Source organism: Dasypus novemcinctus, chromosome 15 (genome assembly GCF_030445035.2).
Source record: "Dasypus novemcinctus isolate mDasNov1 chromosome 15, mDasNov1.1.hap2, whole genome shotgun sequence".
Lineage (NCBI taxonomy): Eukaryota > Metazoa > Chordata > Mammalia > Cingulata > Dasypodidae > Dasypus > Dasypus novemcinctus.
In genome coordinates this window covers 39,147,608-39,167,456 of record NC_080687.1, presented here as the reverse complement: position 1 = coordinate 39,167,456, position 19,849 = coordinate 39,147,608, and the positions used below count along the sequence as shown (strand labels likewise).

General features: G+C 34.7%; 1 protein-coding gene across 1 annotated transcript in view; it reads right to left on the bottom strand.

The window, feature by feature from the left end:
- UGGT2 (UDP-glucose glycoprotein glucosyltransferase 2) overlaps positions 1 to 19,849 on the bottom strand; it is a 287,143-nt gene that overhangs the window by 207,687 nt on the left and 59,607 nt on the right. Inside the window, exon 5 of the mRNA XM_004463565.5 lies at positions 9,808 to 9,982. Within this exon, the coding sequence (XP_004463622.2) occupies positions 9,808 to 9,982 (175 nt within the window). The remainder of the gene's footprint in view (positions 1 to 9,807; positions 9,983 to 19,849) is intronic.

Sequence of the window (19,849 nt, the reverse complement as noted above, 5' to 3'; positions counted from 1 at the left end):
AATATGTCTTTGGCTAATTGGGAACTCTTGCCCTTCCAAATAAATTTCATAGTTAGCTTTTCCAATTCATTAAAAAATGCTGTGGTAAATTTCTATGGGATTGTGTTATGTCTGTAAATCAGTTTGAGTAGGAAAGACATCTTAATGATGTTTAGTCTTCCTATGCATGAACAGGAAATATTCTTCCATTTGTTTAAGTCTTCTTTGATTTCTTTTAACAGCATTGTGTAGTTTTCTGCATACAAGTCTCTTACATCTTTACACTTATTCCTAGGTATTTGATTCTTTTAGCTGCTATTGTAGAATGGACTTTTTATCTTGATGTCCTCTCAGACTGCTCATTATTGGTGTACAGAAATGCTACTGATTTTTGCACATTAATCTTATAAGCTGCCACTTTACTGAACTCATTTATAAGCTCTAGAAGCTATGTTGTAGATTTCTTATGGCTTTCTATGTATAGAATCATGTCATCTGCAAATAGTAATTTTTACTTCTTCCTTTCCAATTTGGATGCCTTTTATGTCTTTTTCTTGTCTAAGTGCTCAAGCAAGTACTGCTAATGCAATGTTAACTAAGAGTGGTGAAAGAGGGCATCCTCATCTTGTTCCAGATCTTAGAGGGACAGCTTTTAGCATTTCACGATTGAATAAGATGTTAGCTGTGGGTTTTTCATATACACCTTTTATCATGTTTAGGAAGTTTCCTTCTATTCCTATCTTTTGAATTCCTATCTATTTTATCAGGAAAGGGTGCTGTATTTTGTTGAATGCTTTTTCCTCATCTATAAAGATGATCATGTGTTTTTCTCTTTTGATCCATTTGTGTGGTGTATTACATTGATTTTCTTATGGTGAACCATCTTTGCATACCAGGGATGAAACCCATTTGGTCATGGTGTATAGTTTATTTGATGTGCTATTGAATATGATTACAAAGTGTTTTGTTGAGGAGTTTAGCATCTAGGTTCATTAGAGAGATTGGTCTATAGCTTTCTTTCTCATGGCATCTTTGTTTAGCTTTGGTATTAGGGTGATGATGGCATCATAGAATGAGTTAAGCAATGATCCCTCCACTTCTATGTCTTGGAAGACTTTAAGCAGGATTGGTGTTAATTCTTTCTGGAATGTTTAGTAGAATTCACCTGCGAAGCTGTCTGGTCCTGTGGTCTTCTTAGTTGGGAGGTTTGTGATGACAAATTCTATCTCATTACTTGTGACTGGTCTTCTGAGTTCATCAATTTCTTCTTTCATCAATGTAGGCTGGTTTTATGTTTCTAGGAATTTGTCCATTTCCTCTAAATTATCCATCTTATTCACTTACAATTTTTCGAAGTATCCTCTTACGATACTCTTTGTTTCTGTGGGGTCAGTGATATACCCTTCATTGTTTCTTATTTTACATATGTGCATCTTCCCTCTTTTTTTGTTAGTCTAGCTAAGGGCTTGTCAATTTTATTAATCTTCTGATGGAACCAGCTTTTGGTTTTATTTTTTCCAGTGCTTTCTTCCTTTCTATTTCATTTAGTTCCGCTCTACGTTATTTCCTTCTTTCTACATGCTTTGGAGTTCGTTTGTCGTTTTTTTTTCTAATTCCTCTAGGTGTGCAGTTAGGTCTTTGATTTTAGGTCTTTCTTCTTTTTTAATGTAGGCATTTATGTCTATGAATTTCACACTCGCCACTGCTTTTGCTGCATCCCATAGGTTTTGATATATTGTGTTGCTATTTTCATTTGTTTCAAGGTTGTTACTGATTTCTTTTGCAATTTCCTCCTTGACGCATGTCTAAGAGTGTGTTGTTTAACTTCCATGTCTTTGTGCGTAATCTGCTTCTCTGTCCATTACTGATATCCAGCTTAAGTCATTGCGCTCAGAGATATTACTTTATATAATTTCAATCTTTCTTAATTTATTGAGGGTTGTGCTATTGCCTAGCATGTGTTCTATCCTGGGAATGATCCATGTGCGCTTGAGAAGAATGTATATCCCACTGTATTTGGATTTAATGTTCTCTATATGCTTATTAGTATTCAAGGTCTCTGTTTCTTAACTGATCCCCTGTTGAGATGTTCTATCTAATGGTGATAATGGTGTATTAAAGTCCCCCACTATAATTGTAATTGTAGGGGCATCTATTTTTCCACTTAGTTTTTCCAGTGTTTGCCTTATGTATTTGAGGAGCCCTGGTTAGGTGAATAAATGTTTATAATTGTTCTTTCTTCTGGATAAATTACCCCTTTCATTAATATATAGAGTGTGTTGATTAACTTCTACATCTTTGTGCCTAATCTTGTTCTCTGGCCCTTGTAGATTTCCAGCTTCATTCCATTGTAGTCAGAGAAATTACTTTGTATGATTTCAATCTTTCTGAATTCATTGAGACTTTCTCTGTGGCCTAGCACATGGTCTATCTTGGAGAATTACCCATGTGCACTTAAGAAGAATGTATATCCCTCTGTATTTGGGTGTAGTTTTGTATATGTCTAATAGGTCTAGATCCTCTAATATATTATTCAAAGCCTTTGTTTCTTTATTGATTCTCTGTTGAGATGTTCTAATAGTGATAATGGTGCATTGAAGTCCCCCACTATAATTGTAGAGGCATCTATCTCTCCACTTAGTTTTTCCAGTGTTTGCCTCATGCATTTTGAGGTGTCCTGCTTAGGTGCATAGATGTTTATGACTGTTCTTTCTTCCTAAAAGATTATCCATTTTACTAATATATTAGTGTCCATCTTTGTCACTCACAATAGTTTTGCATTTAAAGTCTATTTTGTCTGATATTAGTATAGCTAATCCTGCCCTTTTTGATTATTGTTTGCTTATAAGATTGTTTTCCAGCTATTCACTTTCAACCTCCTTGAATCCCTGGGTCTAAGGTGGGTTTCTTGTAGACAGCATATAGATGGGTCAGATTTCTTTATCTATTCAGCCAATCTATATCTCTTGAGTAGTGAGTTTAATCCATTAATAGTCAGTGTTATTATTCTCAAGGGATTACTTATATTAGCCATATTTTCTTTATATTTATGTATGTCATATGTTGTTTTATTTCTCTTTTTATATTCTTAATTATTCTTACACTCTCCTCCAACTCTCTTTCTCCTGTTTTTTCCTTTCAGCCTGCAGAGCTCCCTTTAGTATTTCTTAAAGGGCTGATTTCTTACTGACAAACTCTCTTAATTTGTGTTTATCTGTGGCTATTTTGAACTCTCCCTCATTTTTGAATGGCAGCTTTGCTGGATAAAGAATTCTTGGCTGGCAGTTTTTTCTTTTAGCACCTCAACTATGTCATACCAATGTCTTCTTGTCTACATGGCTTCAGAAGAGAAATCAGCATTTAGTCTTATCAGGCTTCCCTTGTATGTGATGGATGTCTTTTCTCTTGCTGCTTTCAGTATTCTCTCATTGTCTTGAACATTGGATAATTTGACAAGTATATGTCTTGGGGTAGGCCTGTTGGATTTATCCTGTTTGGGGTGTACCAAGCTTCCTGGATATTTAACGTCTATGTCGCTCAGTAGAGTTGGGAAATTTTCAGTCATTTCCTTCAATACTCCTCCTGTGCGCTTTCTCTTCTCTTCTCCCTCTGGGCTGCCTATAATTTGCATGTTTGTGCATTTCCTGTTGTCATACAAATCCCTAAATCCCTGCTGGATTTTCCTTTTTATCTATCTGTTCTACTATCTGATTTCAATTGTACTGTCTTCCATGTTGCTGATTCTTTCCTCTGCCTGTTCAAATCTGCTGTTACGTGCTTCCAGTGTATTTTTCATTTCTTGTATTGTGCCAGTCATCACCATCGGGTCTGTTATTTTTTATGTGTGTTCACAATCCTTGCAGTATGTCCCCTCAATGTCTTAATATTCCTTATGCCTTCCTTCACTTCATTAAGTTTATTCAAGATATTTGTTTGGACATCTTTGTTTAGTTGTTCCACATTCTGCATCTCCTCCTATTTTTCAGTTTGTTGATTAGACTGGGCCATGTCTTCCTGTTTCTTAGTATGGTTTGTAACTTTTTGTTGGTGTCTGGGCATTGTTGTTTATCTTGATGGGCTTAATGTGTTGGTTAGCTTCTCTTTCTACTCTAGGGTTTTATTTTATTGTTTCTGTGTGGTAAGGTTAATTTTTGATACTTCATTCTTCTTATTCTATATCCTTGCAGTTGTCTGTGTTCCCATGGGAAAAAAATATCAGGAACAGAAAAAGGAAAGAGATAAAAAGAGAAAATGAATAATAGTAATAACAGCACAAAAGGGTAGAAGAGGAAATGTGCAAGAGCTAGGAAACTAAGTGATATGTTTAAAAAATGATTTAAAAAATACAAAGAAATAGGGATAAAGATAGGTGAAACAGGAAAAAAAGAAACAAAATAATAGAGAAAATAGAATGAATTAAAAGGCCAAACAGATGAATAGAAAAAATAAACAAAATAGAAAAAAAAATAGAATGAATTTATGGGCTGGACAGATGAGAATAGAAGAAAAAAAAAAAAAGAGGAAGAAAAAGAGAAAAAATGAAAACCAAAAAAGAAGTGGTGAAATGGAGGGAAGCAACAGAAGACAGGTCTTTTCTGAGTGTACATTCTGCCTTGGACATCCTTGGTTTTCTGTATTCCACAAGGGAACATTTCAAAGCCTTTACTCCCTAAGGTACCTCACTCCCTAACTTTTCCTTCCCAGGTTTTCCCTGAATGTGTCTATTGTTTACCTTAACTTATCTTTTGCTCCAGGCAGCAAGGGCTTGTTCATTTGCCTTTCAATGTTTTCAAGGAATATTCTCCAGTAGGCAATACAAAGGCAAGCAGGGAGTCCCCAGAAAGGTCAAAACAGCTAAATGGAACCTGTTCCCTGCCATAACCCACTGAATGGACTGGGGAAGAGTGTAAATTACAATGTCAACTATAATCCATGTGGTGTAGCAGTACTCCAAAATGTATTCATCAAATACAATGAATGTGCCACAATGATGAAAGAGGTTGTTGACGTAGGAGTGGGGGAGGTGGGGTATGGGGTATGTGGGAACCTCTTATATTTTTTAATGTAACATTTTTTGTGATCTATGTATCTTTCTTTAAAAAGACAATTAAAAAATAAATAAAAACAAAAACAAAAAACAAACCAAAGCAGACAAATAGAATTCTTTGAAGACAAGGTCTCCTCTGCTCCTTCTGGAGGGAACCCACACCAGAAATATAGGATGCCATGTAAAGACTGCTTCTGGGCCTGGGAGGAATATGGGGGAAAATACGTTAAAATGTCACAAAGCTCACCTGTCAAGTTCAGGTGCCTTTTCCTTGGCTGAGCTTTTGCTTGACTGCAATAAACCTTTTGCTATCTTTCAGAGTTCTGATAAAGTTGCTTTTGACAGTTTAATCTGTTATATCAGTGCATCTGGGGAAGGATGGGCCCTTCTGAGTCCCTTGCTTCCTTTTTACTGAGGTTACTGTCCCTTCACTCTTTTCTCTTACTTTATTTTTTCTTCATAACATCTATTATCATCTGAATAAATGTATTTAATTATTTGTTTTACATCTCCTGCTCAAGAATGGAAACGAGTTACTTGTCTTCCATCACTGGTACTATGTACAGCACCTGACTCATAGGCATTTGTGGAAGATAATTATAATAATGGTTCTGATATGCATAACCCTTCCTGTGCAATATGATTGTGCCATCAAGAAACTGTAGTCTACTTCTCCACCCCTTTGATTCTGATTGGTTCTGTGAGTACTTTGCCTAATACAATGTGGCAGCAGTGTCACTGTATAAGGTCTGAAGTGTAGGGCTTAAGAGGACTTACAATACTCTTTCCTTCATAAGCCAACATGACTAAAGAAGGCCATTCTCACCTACTGGAGGATGAGAGACCACATGAAAGAGAGCCAAGGCATCCCAACCATGAGCCATAACTAACCATCAAGCAAATGTGTCAGGATTCCTTAGACCCTCATGGCCTAATCAAGCCATTGAATTACTGAATCTGCATGAATGAAATTAGCAGAAGAAATACCCAGGTTGCCAATCCACTGAAGTGAATGGTGGTTTGAAGCTGTTATACCCCAGAAAAACATGTTCTTAAATTTAATTCATTCCTGTGGGTGTGAACCTATTGTTAGTAGGACCTTTTGATGAGGCTTCTTCAGGTAAGGTGTAACCCACCTCAGTAAGAATGGGTCTTAATCCTATTACTGGAGTCCTTCATAAGTAGAATGAAATCCAGACAGAGTGAGAGAAAGCCACAAGAAGAATCAAGAAAATGAAATTCAATGGCATCTGTAAGAGATAAGAGAGGCGATCATGTGCCTTGCATATGACAGAGAAGTCAAAGTTCATCAGAAGCCAGCCCCAAAATACCACAGTCTTTGGCAAGAAAGCATCACCTTGATGGCACCCTGACTTAGATTTCTTCCCAGCCTCAAACTGAGAGTGAAAAAATTCCCATAGCTTAACCTGACCCATTTCAGGGTATTTGCTTTGAGCAGCCTAGGAAACTAAAACACCTTGGAAATAATGCCATCACTGCCTCAAGCCACTAATTTGGGAAGTTTTATTACAGAGCAATAGATAAAAACATCATTCAGTAAATGTAGAGGCAAGAGACAATGCTAAGGAGGGAGGAAGTAAAGAATGAGAATCTTCCTCACAATTTTCTAATTCAAAGACTGCCTAATTTCCTAATAAACTTTAATGGGGTAACATTTTTTTCATACTTCTAAAATCATACATTTCTGCTTTTTAAGTCTCTCCAATTAAGCAGCAAAGCTGTGGAGTCAAAGCACCTTGGGGAAAAAGCAATTTTATAGCTTTATATCCTTAATTACTAAAGAAGCACATAGTTAGGACCTTCTCTATCTTAGAATTAGAATGTCTCACATTTCTCTGTGTTCAGTGAACAGCAATCAGAATGTATGAGTCATATGGGAAGCTTTGAAAACATACATATTACCAACCAATATGGCAGATCTACTGAAGCAGGATATCTATGGATTAAAGCAGGGTATTATTTAAAAAGGCACTTATCATTGGTGTCACGGTAGGGGATGAGCCTGAGAATTGGAGCCAAAAGAGACTGCAATATTATTTGTAGAGTTTTATTTCCTTTATTTAAAATAGACTTGAAGAAAATATAAAACGTTAACTGTTCATTCTAGTTGACTGTATAAAGACTATTCTTATATTATTTCTACACTTTTTGGTAATATAAAATATTCTCGAAAAATGAAGCAAATGGGAAGAGAATGATCAAAGAGGAAAAAGAGAGGTGAGAAAGTCATATCCTTTCATAGGTGAAAAGAAGGAAGAAGTGAATTTTCCCAGCATAATTTCTGGCTATTCAACACAAGATCGGAGCCAATGAAAAAAGCTGGATATGTGCATAAAGGCAAATACTTATAACACCAAAGGAAACCACTGTCATTCAATTCTGTTCATACAACCAAGTTCAGACAACTGAAATATCTGAGGAAAACTAAAATATGAAAGAGAGAGACCAAATGGAAGACCTATCTACCCTGAAGGAATGTTAAAATCAGAAATAGAACAAATTCAAAGTAATTAAAGTTAATAAATAAAAGTCCTACATAAGTATCCTCTATGGAATCTGGTGAGCCCTTTCAAATATCTGAACTTGAGAAGTATTTGCAGGTGGTATTGATAAGAAAAGGAAATCTACTTTTTTGGAAGAGAGGGTGAGTGGGGTAGGGAGGAATGAAACTGAGAGTAGCAGTTGCCTGACAAGGCCATTTAGTATAAATAGAATGTGTTAAGTCAGTGAATATAGGGGATAATGTATAATATAATCTATAAGTCACCAAGTTCTTAAGAAGAAACAGAACAAAATGGGGAAGGGGAAATTTCATAAAGTTGACACTTCTGTGATGTGAGGTAAATCAAAACCATAGCTGGACTTTGATCAAATAAATCCCCTCTGCTAGCTGCTCTGACAATAAGGCTCCTTTCCATCGTCAATAACATTATAATGACAAAAATGTACATACAATGAATCAAATACTAATTGTATGCAGGATCACACATCGCTAATCCTGGAGAAATATAAGGGCATAGGTTTGAAAGGTAGAGTGGGGGAAAAGAGTTTGAAAGAGTTTTGTGTTGCTATAGGAATTCTGAATAAAATTATTAACTTTAGCCTGTATACTTCCAGGTCCTAACCTATACCCTCTAGGTCCTGTTGACCTGAATTTTCCCCACTGACCATGGTTTAGGTAATGTAGGTACATACTTCAAGGAGTCTCTTCTCCAACCCTGGTTGCCATTACTACCTGGAAAGAACTTAGGGATGGGAAAAGTAGAAACTCAGCCTTGAGGTACCCTGTAAAGGTAGACTGGGACCGGGACAACCCAGGGACCTTTCACTTGGATTGTTCTTTCCATCCTTATCATCACCCTAGAGAGATAAGACTGCCTAGGGAAACGGACTTTGGCCCAGTGGTTAGGGCGTCCGTCTACCAGATGGGAGGTCCGCGGTTCAAACCCCGGGCCTCCTTGACCCGTGTGGAGCTGGCCATGCGCAGTGCTGATGTGCGCAAGGAGTGCCTTGCCACGCAAGGGTGTCCCCCGCGTGGGGGAGCCCCACGCGCAAGGAGTACACCCGTGAGGAATGCCGCCCAGCGTGAAAAGAAAGTGCAGCCTGCCCAGGAATGGCGCCGCCCACACTTCCCATACCACCGACGACAACAGAAGCGGACAAAGAAACAAGATGCAGCAAATAGACACCAAGAACAGACAACCAGGGGAGGGAGGGAAATTAAATAAATAAAATAAATCTTTAAAAAAAGAAAAAAAAAAAAAGACTGCCTAAAACTCAAATATATAACATACTTGAATTTAAATTAAACTTTACTATATTATTTTTATACATGTAAACAAAGCAGATATATTATTTATATAACTATTTAAATTTCAGTCCAAATACATTTACATAACTAAAATTATCTGGATACAACTGAGAAAGTTCCTCAATTTTTTTTTCATGATACAAAATGGGGAAAAAATTCATAGCCATCAAAATAGGAAAAGCATGGTAATCTTAATATTACTATATATTTCAATGCAAACTATAAGTTGAAATTCTTTGCTTAATTTCCCTATATTTTGAATATAACCTCCCATGACATACATAAATCAATAATTTTTTATCATATTAATTTATTCAATAATTGAACAAATATATTTATTAAGTGCTGATGGTGTAGCTGCCACTGTTCTCCATGTTGGGGATACAGCAATAAAAAAGCAAAGTCTTTCCTTTAGTGGCTACTATATTCTATAGTTTATGTGCTTGTGTGTGTGTGTGTATGTGTGTGTGTGTGCCTATGTGTGGTGGTAGTGTTAAAGAAATAAAATATAAGATGTAGTAAGTATGTGATAAAACATGATAGCAGTTGGAGACTGACAGAATGGGGCACAATACAACACAATTGACCTGAAACCTAAATGAGAAAACCATCTGTACAAAGAAATATGGTTAAGAGAATTCCTATTCCATTCTTAGCACTTTGAACTAATATATATTCTCAGTATATCAAATATATCACCATCATGAAACATTTCATTTAAAAAAACTTCGTGAATCATGGCAAATTTTATACACATTATTGCAATATGTTTTTGTTTTTTATCTAATACCCAATATATTTTTCCACATAAAGTTCATATTTGATACCTGTGTTTAAAAATCTTAGATAATTCTTCTAGTGAAAATTATTATGTAAATCTACTAAAGAAATGATCATGAATATTAATTTTCTCTAGTTAAGAGTAAACTAGGAAAAAACATGCATGTACCTGAATATAATGCCGAAGAACATATAGAATTTCCCCATTCTGAGCTTTATCAGACAATACTTTGTGAAATTTACCAAAGGCTCTCGTACCCATCTCTGCATAGAGAATAATCACTGGTAAGTTCTCTTTGTTTGTTGGAAATTTATGATCCCCTTTAAAGAGATAAGGTCTGGGCCTAAAATGAAAGCAAAATACAAACCTTTAAAAGAATATCAGAAATATACCATGACAGTTTATAATTTCCACTTACCAAACAATTTATAGAATTACATATATAATCACAGAAAAAGAACTTAAATTTTCCGTGGTGACACAATTTCTACTACATAATAGAAAAAAAAGAAATTTGGTTATCCCAAAAAATAAAAAGCAATAAAAGTGCTTTATTTCTAACAAGGTTGACTATCTTTAAATGGTAACAAATAATGGTAACATTTTCATGGAAATAAATTTTCTATTTTCTTGGATTTTCATTATAGCTCCTATTTCCTGAAAATGGGTTCCAAATACCTGAAAACAAAACAAAACAATGGCACTATCTATGCTATGCAGTTATAATCAGTACTATGAACAACAACCCATTACATCTTAAAAAATAATCAAACAAAGAGAAGAGTCCTACAGTTTCACCATATCATCATAAACATAAGACTATAATGGACATCTTTTTATTTGCCAGGTACCATATTAGACTCTTCGTACTTACAGGAAATTCTATCTTCACAAGAATTTCTTCATATAGTTATAATTTACTCTAAATTAAGGGTTTCTGAAGCTTGGAGAAGTTAAATGTCCATGACAAGATCAAATAGAAAGCCAGAATTTTAAGTCATGGCTAAGGAATTCCAAAGCCTATATCTTTCCACAAGCATCATTTTAGCAATTTACACAAGTAGAAAGAAAACCAGGAAATACCGAAGATAAGGATAACAAGGGTGTTGAGAAACCCAACATTTATTTAATGAACTCAAGACTCTACAGTTGTTTAGTGATTTATTCTTTAACAAATATTGGGGACAAGAGAGAGAAAAGAAGGGCACGAATAACAATACTACAGAATAATAGTGAAAAGACTAGGTTCTGAAATAAGGCAGAAATAAATTCAAATTATAGCTTAAGTTTTATTTACTAGTTTTATGCACCTGAGCAAGCTCATATTTGATCTCTCTACTGGGCCTTTTTCTTAATCTGTAAAAGACTTACAGCTACCTTCTAAAAGTATCCTATGGATTTACCAGAATGACATGCAAATCATTTAGCAGAGCATAAAGCACATACTTAGTACTCAAGAAACGATCATTTTTCTCTCCCTTTGGCAAAGCAATATTTACCTAAAATGTCAATGAAGGACACTATTATGGGAAAAATCAAGGAACTAAATATATGACATTGTCACTAGTAATGATAAAAGTAGGAATATATATCTATGTAATTGTGATTATATATACAGTGACTATTTCTAGAAGGATACACAAGAAACTGATAGCACTGGTTGTATCTGGGGAGATGTTCTGGAAATCTACAGCACAAAAAAGTCTTACAATTTTGTTGCATGTATACTTTGCATTTCTTTTTTTTTACCATTTGCACATATTCTTTCAATAAAATCTAGTTATTTCAAAAAAATCAAATATATTCAGAGTATCATCTATTAGCTATCTCTAGTACTTCATAAAACAGAACCTGAAAACTGACAATTTGTACAAAAGTTTAAACCTGATACACTGGAAACATGTAAACTAATGTAAAACTGCATCAAAAGAGTAAAGGGGGAAAAAAGCTCTAGAAAAAAAAATTCTACAGAATAGATAATGGATGAATAAATAGCCACTCTACTTCATTCACAGTTAAAGAAATAAGAGGTCATACTGACTTCAGATGGCTCTATAACATCTAATCTAAGAAGAAAGAATAATACCTACAAAGTTCTCTCAACTCTAGAGCTTCACACTCAGTCCAACTACTACTTAAGTAAAAGGGTAACATGCAAAAAATCCTGAAAAATTAGTTCTCATGAGCCCTTCTTGAAGAAACTATAAGAAGTGTTTAGTAAGAAAAGATGCTGTGGCAAAGGATTTTGCCTACTGATAATGGTTACACAGGTAACTTAGAAGCAAATTTCCAAACGAGGAAACTTTAAACTGATTTTTTAAAAGTCTTAAAAGCATCAAATAGACATAAATAAAGAATTATGAGCCAAAAATTAGGAGAAGACAAAAACCCAGAGAGTTAATTAAGTCCAGCACTCAAAGCTGCATTTACCCTAAGAACATCTGCTGATCCTAATCTGGAAGGAACAACTTTAAAACTGAACAGCTCATTTGGCAGCCTCACAGGGAAAAGGTAAGAGATTAAATAAAATCCACACCAAAAGTAAAGCTTCTGAAAACCTAAGATCAACTTACAGCTGTACTCCCAAAGTATATCCATGCCCCAGTTAAAGGGTAAATTGGGAATAAAATAGTTCAAATAATGACTTATAACCCAGCTTTGTATTATCTAAGTAGAATATGGAATTTCAAGTCTTAATCTTGGATTATGTTAGTGTCGTAATGATAGCATTTTCAAAACCTCACAGAAGCAAGCAAAAATTCCTTTCTGGAGAAAAATACCAACATCCTAAAACTTAAAATATTCCTGCAAATACTTTTTGAAAGACCTAGTTCAATATACAAAGATTACAACACATAAATAGAAACTAAGACACCAAGAGCTAGAGCCAGTTGAAAATTACATAACAAATGGATTCAAATAAATTTCTAACTGAATTATTAACTCAGATTATAATACTAGCCTAGTGAAGTCAAACTTGAAAATTTCAGCAGAAAGTGGAAACTTTAAAATGAGAAATGGCAGATTTGGTAAAAAAAAAAAACTTTTATTCAGAATGCAGCACTGTGAGAAAAAAAAAAGGTTGAAAAATGTGGAAGACATAAAAGATACAGTGGAAAGGCATACCAAACATTTCACTGGTGCACCAAGAAAGAAGACAAAGAAAAATAGACAGAAAAAAACAGATAACAGCAGTTTCTTAGAATTAATGAACGATATTAATGGGCAATTCAAGTAGCCCAAGAAATCTCAAAAAGGAAAATGGAAAAGAAATCCACACCTATATATATATATGAAAATACAGAAAGAGAAAATATTAAAATCATCACGGAAGAAAAAAATCCTGATCATCTTCTAAACAACGTCTATGAGATTTGCAGAGGGATTCCACAGCAATAATGTGAATAATGCCAATATAAAGAAAGGGAAAAAAAACACCTGCTAACCTAGAATTCTATAACCAGGGAAAATATATTTGAAAAACTAAAGGCAAGCTTTTCATAAGAAAATGATGGGCAAAAAAATTAATGCAAAATTAAAACATTTTTAGGTAAATAAAAACACTTGAAACACCAGCAGGTACCAAATAACGGAAGTGTAAGACAGGTGTGAAAACACCTCAAAGACAAGTCTAAGATGCAAGTAAGAGTAAAACAAGTATTAAATGTCTGAGTGACATAGTTTTTATTTTCTGGCTGCTTTTCACTTTTTCTCTGGGTTGATTTTCAGCAGGAGTAGTATGAAAAGTCTAGGTGAGATTTTCTTCATGATTTTCCTGCCAAGGTTCATAATGTTCCTTAAATCTGTGACTTCTGTCTGTATGAGAATTTTCCAAAGGTGATGAAAGACATTCAATTATTGCTTCTATGACTATTCTCTCTCTTCTCATTTTAAGGCTCCAATTATATGCATGATATATCTTTCTACCATGTCTTTGTATAGTATATGTATCTTATACTATTTTCTGTATTTCTACACTTTTATCTCTTTGTACTTTGAAGTAGATACTTGCTTCCATTTGATTTGATACTAAATTCTCCATCTTCTCATTTAACATCTCATATATTTTAGTTATTCTTGTATAAGTCAGTGCCATATAACTGGTAATAAGGTCTGTTTATACTGCTTTCTCTTTGTTTTAATCTCAGTTATATTTTTAACTGGGTAGTTATTTTTTAATCAGTCCAGATCATGTGTTTGGATAAACACAAAATTAATTTGAGCCTCTGAATGATGTTCAGATCCTCTTCTGGAAAGAATTTATTTTTGTTTCCAACAGATAATCAGGATTTGGGACTTGAGCTGATGAAAAGCTGGGCTTGCAGTCATTTTTTGAAGGCTGGTTTACTTCTGTTCACCCTTACTTCCAGGGTACAGCCCTCTGTGTTCTAAATAAACCTCATATGTTTATCAAAATCTCTCCAATTTCATGGGTCCTGTCCATCTAGTTGCAAGAAAATGCTGAAGCCTATGTTCAGCTTCTCAACCACTGCTTTTAAATAGGCCAACGCCCTGGGATAAAATGTCAGGCTCAGCTTTTTCAGCCTTATTTCAGAAATGTTTAATCCACAAGTCCTTACTGCCTTCAAATAATTTTTTAAAAAATTCTGTTTAACTTGTCCACTGGTTTCTACAAGAGGCACATCTAAAATAAACTATACTGAAACTGAAAAAAGAAGAACTGGTAGGAATCCATTTTAATTTAGACGTTAGTACATACCTCACAAAGGAAAGACAGGAGAATTATCAAATCAAACTCAAAATAGGAAGAATATAGAAAAACATTTCTTACCTTCATTTTTTTCATAAACACTGAGCAAAAACAAGCTACTCTGTGGAAAGATTAGTATGAATAGTAAAACAAACGTTAAAAAATAGTTCAGGGAAGGTCAGGGTACAAGATGGAGCTGCCACTGCCCATCTCTCCACTCATCAAGCTCGGCTGCTATTCTGCCCTGTTCCTTGCCGTGGCCTATGGAGCCAAGCACTAGTTATCTAAAACATAGTCAGTATGGTTTATATCCTAACAATGGATGTGACATCCCATCCCCTTTGCTGTATTTTATTTTTTAGAAGCAAGTCAGTTGGTCCAGCCCACCCTCAAGGAGGGAACAAATACATGAATATCAGAGGGCAGCAATCATTAGAACTTATTAGAAGCTGTCTACCACACCATCTCACCTCTACCAGCTGGCAAAACTCCATATACTGGCTTATGAACACCTTGCATTAGTGTGGTATCAAGTTAAAGCAAAATATTAATGAGAAGGAAAACTGCCTGTGTGAGGGAGGGTATATCGGAATTCTGTATTTTTTGCATTTTTCTGTAAACCTACAGTTTCTCTAATAAATTTTTTTCTAAACCTGTAAAAAAAAAACAACAATAAAACCTTGGGCAGAAGAAGAAAGGAAGAAAGTAGCTGAGGAAAAAAAGAAGCAGGATGAGCTGAAATGGACTGCAAGAAAATTGGCAGAAGCCCAAGATGACAGTATATTAAAATGAGGGATTCGTTTAAGCTTCAGAGTGGGTGAATAAATCTTTCTGTAATGTAAAAAAAAAAACAACAGTTCAGTTACTTTAAGGTATACACTGTATAGCCTACAAACTACTGTTTAAAAAGAGATTATTCATTACAATGTCTCAAGAACATGTATGTACTATTTGAAAGATAATCTTTGAAAAATTCTAATTTATTCTGCTATTTTTCTTTACTTAGCAAAACTTCCACATTAATAATAGACAGATATACTTCATTAGAGTGAAATGAATAAGTACATTCCAAATTAAAATTACTTAATAATACTGAAATTTTAAGTCATGCTTTATTGAATCCCTCAGTTTTCATATACTAGATTTATATAAAATTATCTTCCATTAATTCACAAATATTTTTGTAGACTTTTATAGCATGTTTACACCATACCGAGATTATTACATTGTTTATTATATTATTTTGTAGACAGAAATAGATTATTTCCTTTTCATTTTTTATTTTATTTTTTAAAAATTATAATATTTTTTTCTTTTTAAAGAAGCTTTAGATTACATACAGGTTACATAAAAAATATAAGGGGTTCCCATATGCCCCACTCCCTCCCCCTTCCATACTTTCCCATATCAACATCCCTCATTAGTGTGGTATATTTGTTACAATTGATGAATACATATTGAAGCATTGCTATTAACCATGGATTACAGTTTATATTATAGTTTACATTCTTACACTCTGTCCTGCACAATTTTGTAGGTTATGAGAAAATATACAATGACCTGTATCCATCACTGCAATTTCATGCAGGACAACTCCAATGTCCTGAAAATGTCCCCAAAATATACAGTTTTTAATTATCCCACAGTGCTTATGCTGTTAATCTACACATAGTAAGGATTAAAATATATTCAGTATCAAATTTTAAATGAAAACTGAATCTTTTCATCAAGAAGTTTAATGTAATTTTAAGGGTAAAAAGTTAAAAAATTATAGATTCTATTACATATTTGAGTTAAATAGAAATTACTTAATAAAAACCTTTGGTTGGGGGAGTGGGGGTATATGGGGACCTCATATTTTTTTAATGTAACATTTAAAAGAAAATGAAGGGGAAAAAGAAGAAAAAACCAAAACCTTTGGTGATAACCATTGCCTGTATGCTATAGAGAAAATAGTCCTCATATTTGTTGTAAATGTGGTTAGAGATACACGTTCTACAATAAATTATGGTAAATATTAATATATATAAAGAAGCTGAATATACAGTTTTCTGGTACGAATGTACATGTTTAGATTATATCTCTTACACATTAATTATTATAGGTTAAGGCTTTCCAATAGAAATAAATTTTAAAATAAAAATTAACATTGTTCCTGATTTTTTATTTAATTTATTTCAAATAAAATCACTTAAGTGCTCAATAAGTCTTATTAAGAATAACTGGAGATTCGAATTCACTAATTATTTGGCTTAAAGTTTGTAACATTACTTACTATCAGTATGTAGTATGGTGTTTATTTCAAGTAGTTGTGATTCTTTTTTAGTGTTAGTAATGCAGACATTAATCTTAGTGGTTTACAATGTGGTTTTTACAGTCATCCACTTTTTTATTATAATAAACTTTTTATTTAAGTATAAGCATTATACACACATCCACTCTTAAAATAGGATTTTAAAAATATTACTGTCAATGTTTGGACGTTTTAAACATGAAACAAATATAATTTTATCATCCCCAAATGGATTTAACTTTACTATTAGTCTCTTCTACTACAACAGATGAAGAAACACCCATGTGCAGAACAACAGAAACTGAATTTGCTGGCGATCTTCCTAGGATTCTACTAATCAATGAAAGGCTACAATGTTAAATCATACTTGCATTTGAAAAGAGAAGTGAAAAAAGAATATTACTCTGAATGAAATTATTAAAATCATTCTTGTTAATTTCAACTGATACATTAGAACTTACATGGCACTATGTCAGCTGAATTATAATTTAAAAAAATCAGTTTGACAAAGGGCTGCAGATGTGAAATATCAGAAATGGGCTGGCTTTTATAATAAGAATTTTATTTAGGGTAAAAGCTTATAGTTCCAAGGCCATAAAATTTCTAAATTAAGGCAGATATGCTTTCTCAGGGTCCTTCCATGTGGCAAAGAAAGATGACTTCTCATCTCAGCTGAGGTCTCTGCCTTCCCTTCTAGAATCTACCCCCTCCAGAGCTCAGCTGTGGGAACCAATGGGCCTCCTCTTTCAGTCTAGGTTGCTCCGCTTTCTTCCTGAGTTTTTGAGCTGTTCTGTGGCTCAGTCTCTTGGGGGCTTCCTATTTAAGATTTGGCCGCTAGCAACCCTCAAGTTCTCTTTCACAAGGGACAAAAATGGCAAAGCTCCCTTTTTCCTGTACTCAGGATCAATATAATATGGCAGGCTTCTTCCCCATTCCCTATCTGCATTCTAGTCCCTGGTTGCTTTTTCATGAGTTTATTGGACATTGGTATCTTTTTGGGAGAAATGTCTATTCAAGTCTTTGGCCCATTTTTTAATTAGCTTCTTGCATTCTTTTTGTTGAATTGTAGGATTTCTTTATATATTTTGGACATTACACCCTTATTAGTTATGTGGTTTCCAAATATCTTCTTCCATTGTGTATGTTGTCTTTTTACTTTCATTGTCAAGTCCTTTAATACACGAAAGTTTTTTATTTTGATGAAGTCTCATTTAATTATTTTTTCTTTTGTTGCTCATGCTTTAGGTATAAAATCTAAGAAAACGTTACCTAATATAAGGTCCTGAAGATGCTTCCTGTATTTTCTTCAAGGAATTGTATAGATTTTTTTTTTTAAAGATTTATTTATTTATTTAATTCCCCCCCCCCTTCCCTGGTTGTCTGTTCTTGGTGTCTATTTGCTGCGTCTTGTTTCTTTGTCCGCTTCTGTTGTCGTCAGCGGCTCGGGAAGTGTGGGCGGCGCCATTCCTGGGCAGACTGCTCTTTCTTTTCACGCTAGGCGGCTTTCCTCACAGGCGCACTCCTTGCGCGTGGGGCTCCCCCACGCGGGGGACACCCTTGCGTGGCACGGCACTCCTTGCGCGCATCAGCGCTGCGCACAGCCAGCTCCACACGGGTCAAGAAGGCCCGGGGTTTGAACCGCGGACCTCCCATATGGTAGACGGACGCCCTAACCACTGGGCCAAAGTCCGTTTTAGGTCTTTGATCAATTTTGTGTAGATTTTGAATATGGGGTAAGGTAGGGGTCCACCTTCATTCTTTTGCAACAGATACCTAGCTTTTCCAGCTTCAACTGTTGAAGAGAGTATTCTTTCCCAATCAAGCAGACTTGGTACCCTTTCCAAAAATCAATTGGCTACAGATCTAAGGTTTATTTCTGAATGCTCAATTTTACTCCATTGGTCTGTATGTCTGTCCTTCTGCCAATACCATGTTGTTTTGATTACTGTAGGTGTGTGATAAGTTTTAAAATCAGAAAGTGTTGAGTCCTCCGACTTCATTCTTTTTCAAGATTGTTTTGGCTACTTAGGGCCCCTAACCCTTCCACATCATTTTTTTTTAGGTACTGGGGCTGGGGATAGAACCCTGGATGGCCCTCATACTTCGTATGTGAGAAGCTGGCACTCAACCACTGAGCCACACTGGCTCCCCTAAGTTGGTTTTCTCATTTGCTTATTTTTTTATTTTATTTTGTTATTAGCAGGCAAAGGAAACCAAACCCAGGACATCCCAGTTGGAAGCAGGTGATCAACCACTTGAGCTATATGCACTCCCCTCTATATAAGTTTGATGACTCTGTTTTTCATTTCTGTAAAGATGGTTGTTGGAATTTTGATTGGCACTGTGTCGAATCTGTAAATCAGTTAATGTAAAATTGCCATCTTATCAATATTTACTCTTCTGCTCCATGAACACAGAATATCCTTCTATTAATTTAGTTCTTCTTTGATTTTTTAGCAGTTTCGTAGTCTCTACATACAAGTTCTTTTCATCCTTGGTTAAATATACTCCTAGATGTTTGATCCCTTTAGTTGCTACTGTAAATGAAATTTTTCTTGATTTTTCTCATAAAATTGCTAATTACTGGTATATAGAAACACTACCAATTGGCATGTTTATCTTATATCTTGCCATTTTGCTGAATTCATTTATTACCTCTAGTATCTTTGTGGATTTTAAGGGTTTTCTACATATAGGATGTTACCATCTGTGAATAGTTTTACTTCTTCCTTTTTTTTTTCTCTTGCCCAACTGCCTTGACACATTTCCTAGCGTCTCACAAAATATTTACAATGAAAAAGACAAAAACTGTAATGAAGTTAAAAACTAATAATAAACTTATATCATAATTTGGAAGTCCACTAACTATACAAAATCTATGCAGTTTAACTCTGAATCATAACTGATTGTTAGTACATATCTTACCATTTACAGTAGAGAAACATGCTAGCCAAAAAGAAGATAGAGTGAATCTTTACCTCTCCCCTACTCCCTATTCCCTGGCTCAAAGACTAGATTGAAAACTTGACAGACATCATACTAAAATATGAGTACATATTTGGGAAAAAGTCACAACAATCTGCACATCTAAAATGAACCTAACTATCTCCACTCCATCTGTCCAAATAGGGAAATAAAACGAAGATGTAATTTTTAGGAAACTGGGACAATGAGAACACCTCCACCCAGTAAAGAAATGCAACTCC